Raw genomic sequence first — 14,136 nt, forward strand, 5'->3', positions numbered from 1 at the left:
TTGAGTAATAAGCTATTTCTGGTGTTTTCTCAACCTTATAGGGCCCAGGTTTTCTTGGGAGTTTTGTGTTCCCTTATTCAAAACCTTCATTTTTAAAACCCCCAATAAACTACAAGTAATACAATAAAAGTCATGTTAACTAATTAGTAAAATGCTAATATGAATTAGAAAATGGTTCTATATTAGAAAACATTATTTTAAAATATAATATTTCATGGAAGTTCATTGTTTTACCTAAATGAGTTGTATCTCATTTAATAGATTTGCCTCAAATACAAGTCATTGATAATTTCTATCAATTTTTCAAATTCAGATGAGATCTTTTAGCAGTTAAAACACTTCAATTAAACAAATTCCAGTTGTTTAATTTTCTTTTCTTGAAATCCTCTATATAAAGATAATGAAATGCTAAATTCCAACAGATGTACAAATCTAAATGAGAAAGCAATTTGAATTTGCCATCACTGTTAACAATATATCTGATGGAAGGCATAAAGATATATTGAGACCATTACAGTGCCTGCACATAACAAGTGCTCAATAAATATTTGTCAAGTGAGTATGCTGCTGCTGCGTCGCTTCAGTCGTGTCCGACTGTGTGTGACCCCATAGACGGCAGCCCACCAGGCTCTGCCGTCCCTGGGGTTCTCCAGGCAAGAACACTGGAGTGGGTTGCCATTTCCTTCTCCAATGCATGAAAGTGAAAAGGGAAAGTGAAGTCACTCAGCATGTCCGACTCTAGCGATCCCATGGACTGCAGCCCACCAGGCTCCTCCGTCCATGGGATTTTCCCAGGCAAAAGTGCTGGAGTGGGGTGCCATTGAGGAGCTATAATTCTCAGCCCTGCATTAAAGGAACAGTGGATATGTGCAGAGAGCACCAGCAGTATTTTCATTTTCCTTACTGTCCTCTTCAATAATTATAACAGATAAGTTTTTAATCTTATTTTTATGTCAGTACTTTTACTACCCATGAATACACAATAACCTGGGCTCAGGATAATTATTTACATCACTTTACAGAATATGGCATCTTAAGCAACCAGATGACTTTCCCTAAGACATGTGGTGAGAAAATAGCAAAATTGAAGATGCTACTTAGCTCCTCTGAGAGTCCTAGAGACTCTCATCTGAGAGTCCAATGCTTTCTCCTCCCTGTGTGCCTTTCTTCTTATTCTTTAATGGAATGTTGGGAAGATGTGTGGGTGCTAGGATCTGAGTATTGAAGATGTGTGCCACAAAATTAAAATGCTTACCTATCATAACATTTAAATAAACTATGGGAGAATTCAACGGACAGAGGAGCCTGGAGGACTAGAATCCATGGGGTCACAAAGAGTCGGATATGACTAAGCAACTATCGCTTCGCTTCCCTAGAGGCTCAGTTGGTAAAGAGTCTGCCTGCAATGCAGATCTGGGTTCAACCCCTGGGTTGGGAAGATCCCCTGGAGAAGGGAATGGCAACCTGCTCCAGTGTTCTTGCCTGGAGAATCCCATGGACAGAGGAGCGTGGCAGGGTACAGTCCATGGGGCCACAAAGACTCAGACACAACTGAGTGAATTTCACTTTTGACTTCTCACGTTCATAAAGCTGCAAGTTTTTGGATCGGACCAATTACTACACTCAACCACTTATTAATCATCATGATGAATGTGTTTTGTAGATGTATTTGTTGCTACGTCAGCTTATTTGTAAGAAATGTGGAGTCAAATTTTATTTATGATGGAAATAATAAAAAATACTCCCACACGTTCTGGCCTTGAGAGTTTCCAAAGCTTTCCACATGGTTATCAATTTGGATCTTCATCATAACCTCTGGAGTAGCTAGAGGTAATATAATTGCTGCTGGAAACGACAATATTCAGATGGAACATTTCAACCAATTTGCCAGGACAATCTTCTATTTCTGTGATGCAGATGTGGAAATGGAAAATAAACAAAAAGGCAGATTGAATGCTCAGAAACAGCATGTGATCCGGAATGTTGTTCACTGCTTCTTTCAGCAAGCCACAGAAAGATAACAAAGGCTACTGCGGCCAGTACAGAGGGGAGGTGTGCAATGCTGTCCTGGCAAAAGACGCTCTTGTTTTCTTCAACAACTCCTACGCAGACCCTGAGGAGGCCCAAGAACTACTGGTTCATGCTGCCTGGAATGAACTGAAAGCAGTGAGCCCGTTCTGCCGGCCAGCTGCTGAAGCTTTGCTGTGTAACCACATCTTCCAAGAATGCAATCCTGGGGTGGTACCTACTCCTATGCCCATTTGCAGGTAAAATTAACAAATAAATAAATGGGGAAATTCTGTTTGTCTGCAAACAGGGAAAGTTTTCAGAAGAGGAAGTTGTCATGTACAGGAGTAAAGGCAAAAGCTAGCTTTTGTCCAGACTACAAGGTAATTAATTGGACAAAATTCTTACCTGTAAATCTCTGATGGCTGATACAACATTATACATGGGACTTCCCTGGTGGCTCAGATGGTAAAGAATCCACCTGCAATGCAGGAGACCTGGGTTTGATCCCTGGGTCAGGAAGATCCTCTGGAGAAGGGAATGGCAACCCACTCCAGTATTCTTGCCTGGAGAATTCCATGGATATAGGAGCCTGGCGGGCTACAGTCCATGGGGTGACAAAGAGTCGGACATGACTGAGCAACTAATGCTTTAACATTGAGCTAGAAAATGTCATAAAGGTATAATATTCTATGATATTTGTTATTGTTTACATCATTTTCATATTCACAGATATCCCTACTTTCTAAGAAGTAAAAAACAAAATCCCAAACTAATATGGGTTTCATTAGTAAACCAAGATAGAGAAAATAAAGACTCTAAAGAGTTTCAACATTATTTGCCAATAAACATGAGATCTTCGTGAGCTTTTCAGAATATCAAGATACATTCCACCCAATATTCTAATTTAAGTACTGACACTCTTGTCTCATGGGAGGGGTGGAAGTAGTTATAAATATTTCTTTAAATCCCCCATACTCTTTAAGCATTGAAATTTATAAATCCAAGTTCAATAGAACTATCTTTGCCTCTATTTACATTTTATATAGCAAAGATAGGAATCGACATGAATTTTGAGCTAATTAGAACAAAGTTCAAATCCTGTTTGTACTATTTTCTAGATGTATATGATCTGGGCTAAACTCAGTTTCCTCATCTGCAAGACAGAGTTGACAAGATTAAAAGATAAACTGCATCCAAGGCATATATTAGAAACTGGACAGATGCTTTTTACTTTTCAAGGAAACAGGAAGACTATCAACATAGACCATTTCCATCTGTTTCAATAAAACCAGGAACTATTTAAATACTGAATAGTTTTTAAGTGCTCTATTTAGCACACAAGGACTATGGAGAGGTTATTAAAACACAGTGCTCCATTCTTCAACTTACTGCGGATTTTGAAGGTTTGGAGACATTTTAAGACTAATATAATTTGTTATTTCTTCAGTTAAGAGTATGTTTTCATCAGATATGACATCTAGATATCTCTTAGGGAACAACCAGAATTAAATTGAAGTGTCTTTCATATGCTAGAGCAAAATAAATTTATTGAGTAACTTTTCAACATTTACGCCCTAGACCAGTTTTCATGCTTAGGCCACAGATGTCCTTTCTCAGGGTTGAATATAATTTACATTTTTTTTAGAAAAAAAAAATTTGTTCTTTTTCAGAAAAAAAAATCTCTGTCATTGAGATGTCAAATTTATTAGAATAGCGTAATTATCTCTTAAATCTGTAAGCCATTAAATGTTTTTTCCTAATTCCAGTTGCCATTTAAACAAGTATTTTTAATCTGGAAATTGTTTCAATTTTTTAATCCTATAAACAATTTATTAATATTGGGATCAAAAAAATAAGTCTAGAAATTTTCACATTTTATTGTTTTTTCTCTCAAATATAACTAATAATTGTTTAAAAATTAGACATTTCAAGAGACTTGGTCTCTGCTTTTAAGGTACAAAATTCATATAGATTATATAGGTATTAGTGTCATGAGTAATTAAGTTGTTCGATCCTTTCTGCTGTTAAACGAGTTTTGCCTGTCTGATTCAACGTAGTAAACCCTTCCACAATAACTGTTTTTTCCTAAGAAAAATTTCCTGCAGTCCTGGCAACTTCCACTTTTTGTACCAATAACATTAGGATTAAAATTGGGCTCATTGTAAATAACTAGTAAGTTTGCTCTTCAGATATTCTCATTTTGTCTCCTTGCATTTGTATCATATCTTTTATAATAGTTTCTATTTGCCTTGATATTTCAAGGTGGTTCAGAAGTCTCCAACCACGTTATATTTTACTGCTACTTATTTGTAAGATTTTAAAACATATACTATTCATCCTGGTTTTCTAATCATAAACAATAACTTGTGCCTCTTTCAATGGATGATAAGGAATTTCATTTATGCAGTAAACATTTATTGAGCTCCTACTGGGCTCTAAGCACTATTCTAGGGCATTTGTCCATGGGGTGTATATTGCAGCAGCAGAAGTCAGTGAGCAAGGATACATGATAAATAGGCAATTTATATATTACCTTAGAAGGTATTAAGTGTCATAGGAAAGGGGAAAAGTGCCCCAGAAGTGCCAAAAGTTATATTTGCTGCTGCTAAGTCACTTCAGTCGTGTCCGACTCTGTGCGACCCCATAGACAGCAGCCCACCAGGCTCCCCAGTCCCTGGGATTCTCCAGGTGAGAGCACTGGAGTGGGTTGCCATTTCCTTCTCCAATGCATGGAAGTGAAAAGTGAAAGTGAAGCCGCTCAGTCGTATTTAGGAAGTGCCAAAAGTAAACTTGAAAACAGAGCGCTACAGGTAGTTCTAATTAGTTAGGTAACTGTACTGAACCCTCCATACTTGCTTTTTGAAACATTTTGTGGAATTATAAACCAGGCTAGTGTTAGTCAATTATGTCGTATTTGCATTCTGAGAATATTCTTAGCTTTTACATAATTGTATAGTCACATCCACAGCAAGTACCTGGAAGAGTTCTCTGTGTTATTTATCCCTGATCTCAGTCATTTGTTCCATAGAAAAATCCTGTTGTTGTTAAGTTCTCAACTTTGATTCACCTCTTGTTCAGCTAGAATAGAGGTTTTACACATTACATGTAAAAAGTTATTTTTTATAACCTTACATATATGTGTGTTTGACTGGTACTTAAGTCTTGTGCTACCTTCAGTTTTCCTTAAAATTCTTGCATACAGACCAGTTGTGGGGGCTGTGCTGTAATGAAGACCATATAAGGCAATCCTGAATTTTGTTCCTTTGTGGGAATATTTCTCTCTTGCCAGATAGTAGTAAGATTATTTCTTTAATTCTTGAGATTCAAAATACTTGTAAAATTCACCTGGGAGTAGATTTCTTTCCTATCAGTAATACAAAAATAATGGCTAATATATTTTCCTCATCAGATTTATATCCTTTTTATTAAGAATGTTTTCTTATAGTGTATCTCTGAACATTTTTCTATCTTTTTTATGTGCTCTAGTTTCTTGTTGGGATACATTGTTAATTTGTACTTTGAATTTCTTGCTTGATTCTCGCTCTCCTCATCGCCTTACCCACCATTTTTATCTTTCATTCTCTCTTTCTGCATTCAGTTAGAACTTCTAAAGTTTTCCTCTATCATTTGTTCAATATCTTGCCAAGTCATTTCTTTTTCAATGGAGATTTCACGTTTCAGTGAAACGAAGTTGTTTTCACTTTTCTGTAGCCTTTATTTTCTTCAGTCACTGTTATGTTTAACTTAACCGAGTTTTCAGTCTACTTTCCTTTTCCTTTTGATTTTTTCCTTTGTGAAAAACTCTTCTGTAAAGGCCATGCTTCAGTGAAAGGCTTCATGTCAATGAAAACAAAAAAACATTTTTTAATTCTCTAGTGTTTTTTAACTTATAATAAAAAACAACTTGCCCAGGTATTTGCTTTCTCCACATAATGTGGGGCTAGTTTTCTCATATGTCCCATGTTGCTTTTGCATAGTTTAATTATAACATCTGAACACAAAAAGATGTGCTTATGCGACTCAAGGATGGAACCAAGTATAGTTAGAAGCAAGCCAAGCAAGGTTTCTACAGTTCTTCAGCTTCTCAGAAGGCTGAAAGCCCCATTGCTTCCCCTACTCTTGCAGACATATTAAGAATCTACATCTCATTGTTATACTCATTACCCTCATTGTATCCCATCACATCTGTATGCACAGCCCAGTCATTTCACACATGTTCATTTGGTCCATATTGGCAAGTGGTTGCCTGGAAAAGTGGGAGTGTAGGCCTGAGTGTTAAAAAACACATATGTATATGTAGGTACACATACACATGTATGGACACACACTTTCCTACTCTACACTTCAAATATTGAATGAATAACACTGCTATTATCCTTAATTTCATTCATCTTTAATATCCTCTTATTATGCATCCCAAATATCTTAATTTGGAACTAACCTGGTTTCTCCTGTGTAGTCTATCTTATTTTCTATAAGATAAACTTGAACAAATATTAAGCCACAAAATTCTATAGAATCCAACTAGTCTACCTCGTCTTTCTTCAGCCTCTTCACTCGTGTGTGTGTGTTAGTCTCTTAGTCGTGTCTAACTCTTTGAGATCCCATGGACTGGAGCCCACCAGGCTCCTCCGTCCATGGAATTCTCCAGGCGAGAATACTGGAATGGGTAGTCATTTCCTTCTGCAGAGTCTCCACTCACAGTACAACACAGAGATGACAGTTATAGCTTCATTTTCACATGGACGTTACTCTAGCTCTCTCAGATCAAAGCACACACAGCTATGGCACAGGACTCAGCTTCTCCAAGGGCAGGGCAGGGTATGGACCCCCAAGCTCTTCTATAACCATCCAGGAAGGTGATGTTACTCTGTTTCAAAGAACAAAGCACACAGAGACACTGACTGTGTTCCTCAAGCCCTGCCCATCAGCCCTGAGATTATAGAAAAACCTCTCAGGCTGGAGACTGCTTGACAATGATCCCTGACTTTAGTGTGTGTGCTTTTAAAGTTCTGTATAACTTGTTTCTGAACCTTTGTAGTGATTTTAATATGAAGTTGAGAGAAAACATACCGGGGATTTCTAATCTTTTTACCTTTTGAACCTCAAAGTTCTTTCCTCCAGTAGCATTAGTGATGTTTTAAAAACAAGATAGTATTTCATCTCACAGGATAATATACTATATATTTCATTAAGTCTCACGTTATTTACAAAAGGATCTATACATGGATACTTTTGCAAGAACAGACAGTATACTACAATGATGCTTTGAAAATACAGGATTTAGGCTCCAATTTGGCTTCAGGGTGCTATGATTCATTAAATTTTGTTCTCCTTAAATCACTTTAGAGAATACTGCTTGGCAGTAAAGGAGCTCTTCTGTGCAAAAGAATGGCTGGTGGTGGAAGAAAAGACCCACAGGGAACTCTACAGATCCGGGATGCTTCTGTTCTCCATGCCAGACTGCAACAAACTCCCCAGCATGCACTGGGACCCCATGGCCTGTACCAGACTGCCATACTTAGGTAACAGAGTTCTCTTGAGACCTTGGAGATTCAGAGAAATGCACTATTTTGAGGAAACTGAGGTGTGAATTTAAATCTCCTATCATTTCTAGGCATTTCTAATTTTTTTTTTTGAGTTCTGCCTTCCTTCCATACCTAATAATAGAATCCTACTGCTATCCTAATTGCACCAGTTAGCAGCATAAGGATTTATTCCATTTGTTCTAAAAGAAATTAAAGAGTACTTTTCAGAGCTGTTGAAGATCTTACCTTACTTCATAAGCAGATCTGATGACAGCTTATAACATTTTTTGGAATATGCAGAGCAATGGCTAAGAAACATCTCATATTTTGTCAGAGAAGTGGAATAAAGAAATAAAGTCCTCTTTCTTAGCCAAGGAAGCAGATTTTTCAGCATGCAAAAATAAGCCACATGTTTGAAAATGCTGATCTCACGAAACACAGCTGAATGGCTGCATGTTGCTTTAATGAACTTCATTTGTAAGGAACTATGTGGTTAGCCCTAACAGCTGGATTCATTCCAAAGACGCAATCCTTTCACATTTGAATGCAAAAAATGTTTTCCCGTTGTATATTAAAAAGCTGAAAGGGAACTTGTATTTCTTAGCACTCTCTCACAGAACATAGGAGCTATCTGGATGTTCCTAAAACAAATTTTTATCCTTTCCCCTTCAGATTATAAAAAAGAAAACCTAACAAGTAAGTATTTTTGTTTGTGCCCTTGAACCTTATGTGTATGTAACTGGATTCATGCATGCGTATTTACACCCATATTTCATGATGTCTAGGACAAAGTACAGTCTCTCTCTCTTAAAGGCTTTTCACTATACTCATCCAGGGTAGAATATGAAGGTAGATCATTGGAGATCCCAGTTTACAGCTCCTAATTAGGCCATGGAGAGCACGATATTTAGTGAATGATATAAATCCTATTTCCATCCCAAAGTTATTGAGCAGTGTTGTCCCTTCTATGGCCATAAAATAAGCCAATTTAAATTATCATCTTTTGATTTCACATTCATGATTTTTATATCACCTAATTCTTTATAGAGGAAAAAATTGTTTTGTGCCCTTGAAACCTATGTGTATGTAACTGGATTCGTGCACGTCTATTTACATCCATATTTCATGATGTCTAGGACAGAAGTATAGTTTCTCTTAAAGTACAGTCTCTCTTCATTGAGCCAATTCATGCTCTTTCTTTGTGACAACTGGTCCTTCTTTTGGAAGACAGGTGTTTTTTTAAAACAGCTGGTTTTTGGTATATAGTTTACTGGGTCAAATCAAACAGTTTTAAAGGGGTCATCTCAAAATCTCTAGGAAAGAATTCTGCAGTCTTATCTATAGACCTTCCCCAACTCAACAATGAAACTTGTAGGTACCCTTTTAGAAAAGCAGGGGCACTGCTTGATTCAGGCTCTGGCACACGTTATTCCTTTTTTGTGAAATACTGTCTCTCCTGACTCCCCCTACCCGCTTCCCCATGGCCACACCCACACATATACCTTCGACCAGTTACACCTACTCACTCTTAATATTTAACTTAAAAGTTACTCTAGAAAACCTAGCCAGAATGCCGAAACCTGGACTCGGGCTACCCCTGGATTCTCACAAGCATCCTTGTTCTCACCACTCTTGTAACACTCTTCATATTTTATTGTAATTATTTGTTTTCTAATTGCTTCCCGGCTAAGTACTTTAACATAGAGAGTTGTCATGTCCACCACAGTGTCCTTGACACTTAATAATCAATATTCATTTAATAAGTCCATTAATATGTGGATGAATGAGTGAATAAGACTCCTCTGATGTTCAAAGGCAAAGGATAAAGAGATAAAACTGATGAGAGAAGAAAAAGATTAAAAGGAAAGAAACTGGAGACTGATATTGATAACGTGGACCCAAAGAGATAATTGATATTGCTCTAGGGAAGATGAGGGCAAGTCGATCAGAAACAAAAAACAAGAACTGAGAAAGTAAAACTCTCCTGAAAGAAGAAACAATTAAACCCATAAACAATTAAATGCATAAAATTCTTGTTGAACCTGTGCCAATTTTTCATCTTGAAAAAAATCTTACTAAATCATCGTGGCTTATTCTCTTACTATGCAATTAATTCCATTTTCTGATAGTATCGATTAAAAATTACCCTTATATATACTAATACGGTTACATTGCCAATTCCATAAATTTCATTACATTCCTTCACATGTTAAATATGGTATGAATGGCTCTGGTGAAATGCAGATACAATAATAGTCCCCTCTCTCTTTTAATGATTGGTCCTGCTTTTTTATTAGCAGGAAGGTTAGCTCTCCGATTTAAATCCCCCTTCCCACTCATCTGGTGGCTCAGCTGGTAAAGAATCTGCCTGCAATGTGGGAGACCTGGGTTTGATCCCTGGGTTGGGAAGATCCCCTGGAGGCTACCCACTCCAGTATTTTGGCCTGGAGAATTCCATGGACTGTATAATCCATGGGGTTGCAAAAAGTTGGACATGACTGAGCGACTTTCACTCACACTTCACTCCCACTCATCTTGGATTGATTTTTTAAATCTTTGAATGTCTCAGTCCAAAGAAAGTCCGAGCAGCTTTCAAACCATCACAGAGGAACCTGGCAAGTCTGTAATGCCCATCACTGCTGTGACGCTTGACGAGAAATGCTGTCAGTGTCCTGCACACATATTTTATTTATTGCATTTATTGCTGTGCTGAGTTTCTTCTAGTTCCAGGTACCTGCTGGAGCCACAGGGGTGACCAAACTCCGTCTCCATAAGCTTTAAAACCCACTTACTTAGCTGTTGGTGCTCAGGGAAAAATCACTGTGTCCACAACCAGACTAAAAAGTCATACATGGGCATCCCTTATAATCTCTGCTTTTACAAGTATCCTGTTTCAAATGGCTTCAAGCACTGACAGCAATGAAAGTTTTCCTTTGACTTTGTGATGTGTTATATTAATATAGCTCCTCTATGAAATCATTGTGTGTGTGTGTTTTTACTATTTGCAGTTAATTGTTAATATTTCATTTAGGATCTTTTAAATTTATGTTCTATAATCTATGTCTGCACTTTTCTTCTGTGCTAACATTGTCAGGTTGTGATATTAGTATTACAACTTCCTGAAACAACCTGAAAGATTTTTCTCTTACTGGAACATATTATAAAACTGTATCTCTTCTAAGACTGAAAGAATGTAATCATAATACTATACTAACTTAAATTTCCTGATTATGACTATTTTCAGATTTTTAATTCTTCAATTTGGTAATTAGTATGTTTCTATCATTTCCCTCAAGATTTTTAAAATGTAACTCCACAGTTATATATTACTTCATATTTATTGACCTTTGAATCTATTGTTAAAATGACTTTATCATTCCTAATTTTGTATGTTTGTGCCTTTCTTTTTCTTTTAAAATTAAAATGCCACTGATTAGACTACTTGATAAATATTTATAAGACTATTGACCTATTTTTAAGTCTATCATTTCTGTTATGTGTATTCTAACTTATTAATTTCTGCTTGTACACGGCTGTTACTTTATCACCTGTTCTTCTTTGTTTTCTGTCGATTTTGTTTGTTTTCCAATGTCTTGAATTAGATGTTCAGCTCATTCACTTTCATTCTTTTAATTTAATGGAAGGAGATAATGCTATGAGTTTATCACTGAGCACATCTCTGGCCAAATCTCATAAACACTGTTAGGAAGTTATTTTGTAATCTGTAACTATGGCTAATTTCTACTCTTTGATTGAAAGGTTATCAATTTCTTTCTTTTTTTTAATGTCCTATTGGATTTTATTTAATCTACTATTAATTGCATTTTGATCAAAGAATAGATCTGCATAATTTCTTCTTTTGAAATTTACTTGGATACATAATCTTAGTAATTATGACCTGACAAAAAAGATAATGTCTATTGGTATCCCACAAATATTTAAAAATAAAGTTTATCTCTCTTTTTAGGGTACAAAGTTCATTCTTTAGTATTAAGACATTCTTGTTGATTATTAAAATATTTTCTATCCGTGTTGTCTTTACTCAAATAAACGGATTTAAAATATAATTGACAGTGTGATTTTAATAGATATACAATGGACTTTGCACCCCATGAACAGAGAGATTTAGTATGACATCTTTTGGTTTCCCTGGTGGCTCAGATGGAAAAGAGATTTAGTGAGATTTAGTATGAGATCAGGGCTTTTCCCAGTGGCTCAGATGGTAAAGAATTTGCCTGCAGTTCTGAGGAGACCCAGGTTCAATCCCTAGGTGGGAAGATTCACTGGAGAAGAGGAATGGCGACCCACTCCAGTATTCTTGCCTGGAGAATTCCATGGACAGAGGAGCCTGGGGGTGTGGGGTACAGTCCATGGGGTCGCAAAGAGTTGGACACGACTGAGTGACTAACAGACATATTTTTGGTTTCCAGCAGTAATGCAGATTTTACCTTATTTGTATATTGCACTGAGCTTTTTAAAAGGAGTTTGAAATGAGTTTGTTAGATGAATCAGCTTTCTCATTGTGTCCTACTATTTCCATTTTCCACATTCTTCCATTCGTTTTTGTAAAGCAATAATACATATATATAAAAGCTCAGCTTCAGACAATCCTGACTTTAATTTCATAAAAATATTTTGTTTAATAACAATTTCCATGATTGTTGTCAGGTCATAAACAATATGATGCCTGTAAAGAACACTAGCTCAGGATCTGCATTTGTCTTGGAAAAAACGTGTTCTTTCTCTGTGTCTTATCTTTAAAATTCTATGAGTCTATAAGCTGGATAACTCAGACAGTAAAAACTCTGCCTGCAATGCAGGAGATCCGGGTTCGATCCCTAGGCTGGGGAGATCCCTTGGAGAAGGTAATGGCAACCCACTCCAGTATTCTCGCCTGGAGAATCCCAAGGACAGAGGAGTCAGGTGGGCTACAGTCTGTAGGGTCACAAAGAGTTGGCCACGACTGAGTGGCTAACACACATAAGCTGGATTTACTTACAACTGGACCTCACTGGATTCTTACAATTGCACTTTATAGATATAAACCCAGGGAGAACCTGATACATAAACAAATGGTCTTAAGTTTAGTTTACTGATTGCTTAAATACAAAAGTTGCTTCTTAAACATTTAAGGATGAATGAAAACACTGTTGTTGACTTACAGCATTCCCGCCAATGACGTCCTCAAAGCCAAGTGTGGACATTCCAAATGCGCCTTCCTCCTCCTCGCCCTCCTTCTCTGTCTCACCTGCGTACTCTATGACCGTAATCATCTCCATCATGTCCAGCTTTGCCGTATTTGTGCTTCTTACCATAACTACTCTTTATTGCTGCCGAAGACGAAAACAATGGAAAAATAAGAAAAGGTGAGATTCTAGTTTAAGTTCATCACTTAACACTTTAAAATTTTTATTTATTTCACTGGAGATGGGAGAAAGCATATATATAGTCTCTTTATGACACCCATTGCCTTGTTTTAAAGTTAAGCACCCCCATCAAGATCTTTAAAAATGTCAATGACTTTTTGCATAGGATCCCTTGTCCTAAGGTTAGTTTCTTGCAGAAGATAGAATCAAAACCACAATTTGGAAGAATATGGTTGTTCCTGCTCCCCATTAGCTCCCTCAGCCCCACTGCCACTACCAGATTGGATGGTGACAAAATTTCTGAAGAAAAAGAAAAAAAGTGTCTGTAGACTCCAATCTAAAATCCTTTGTTGCTCTAAAACAGAAGGATCTTTAATAAACTTGGCATAATTTGTTTTGTTTCCTCTTAAACTCCTATGTCTCTGTTGAATCTGAGTACAAAGCTCTCACCTGGCCCTCAGCTCATTATTGATCTTACCTGTCTTACCTGCAGAGAATCGGCAGCAGTAACCCTCACCACTCTTCCTTCTGAGCTCTTGCTAGACAGACTTCACCCCAACCCCATGTACCAGAGGATGCCACTCCTTTTGAATCCCAAGTTGCTCAGTCTGGAGTATCCCAGGAATAACATTGAATATGTGAGAGATATTGGAGAGGGAGCATTTGGAAGGGTCTTTCAAGCAAGGTAAAGTTGCCCACTTCAAAAAAAATCTACCCACAAAAACACCTTGTGTCTGAACAGCTACCAGGCCGTAAACTTGATATCTGTGTTATTATGTATAATATTTATTATCAAATTAGCTAAATCTTCACATAACTCACCTTATTGTTTTGGGTACTGTAGTTTGAGTCTTGATAATTTTCCCTCTTTGCTGGAAAATAGGGTTGTATTTATGGAGACAATCTTTATAAAGTGTTCTCATGATAAGCAATTTGCAAAATTGAATATTTTTCAGAAGAGAATTTTGTCAGACATTTTAAATCAATTTCTTGCATTGCTTTTATTTATTTCTAAAATCTCTTCCATTTTCAATTGCTATAGTCTTCACTTAAAATTTTCTTTGAACTAATGTTTCAGTTTAAGAACTCAGAGCCTGATATGTGTAGATATTAAATAGATGTTCACAGAATGGCAAGACAGAAAAGGAAAAAAATAATGTAGAAATGGCAGATAACGTGCTCAAGAAGGGAGTATGTATTAGGGCCAATGCTAGCCCAATTAATGTCTTTAT

The 14,136-nt window shown here is 36.8% G+C and overlaps 1 protein-coding gene across 3 annotated transcripts in view; it reads left to right on the top strand.

The window, feature by feature from the left end:
- MUSK (muscle, skeletal, receptor tyrosine kinase) overlaps positions 1 to 14,136 on the top strand; it is a 100,301-nt gene that overhangs the window by 76,136 nt on the left and 10,029 nt on the right. For 2 of the 3 annotated variants that reach the window (XM_010843562.1, XM_010843563.1), the window contains 3 exons: positions 7,360 to 7,535; positions 12,703 to 12,904; positions 13,398 to 13,589. In XM_010843562.1, coding sequence (XP_010841864.1) covers positions 7,360 to 7,535; positions 12,703 to 12,904; positions 13,398 to 13,589 — 570 coding nt within the window. Of the gene's footprint in view, positions 1 to 2,003; positions 2,268 to 7,359; positions 7,536 to 8,210; positions 8,235 to 12,702; positions 12,905 to 13,397; positions 13,590 to 14,136 lie in introns of all 3 variants that reach the window. The other variant, XM_010843561.1, reaches the window with a different exon arrangement.

Source organism: Bison bison, unplaced genomic scaffold (assembly GCF_000754665.1).
Source record: "Bison bison bison isolate TAMUID 2011002044 unplaced genomic scaffold, Bison_UMD1.0 scf7180017864183, whole genome shotgun sequence".
Taxonomy (NCBI): domain Eukaryota; kingdom Metazoa; phylum Chordata; class Mammalia; order Artiodactyla; family Bovidae; genus Bison; species Bison bison.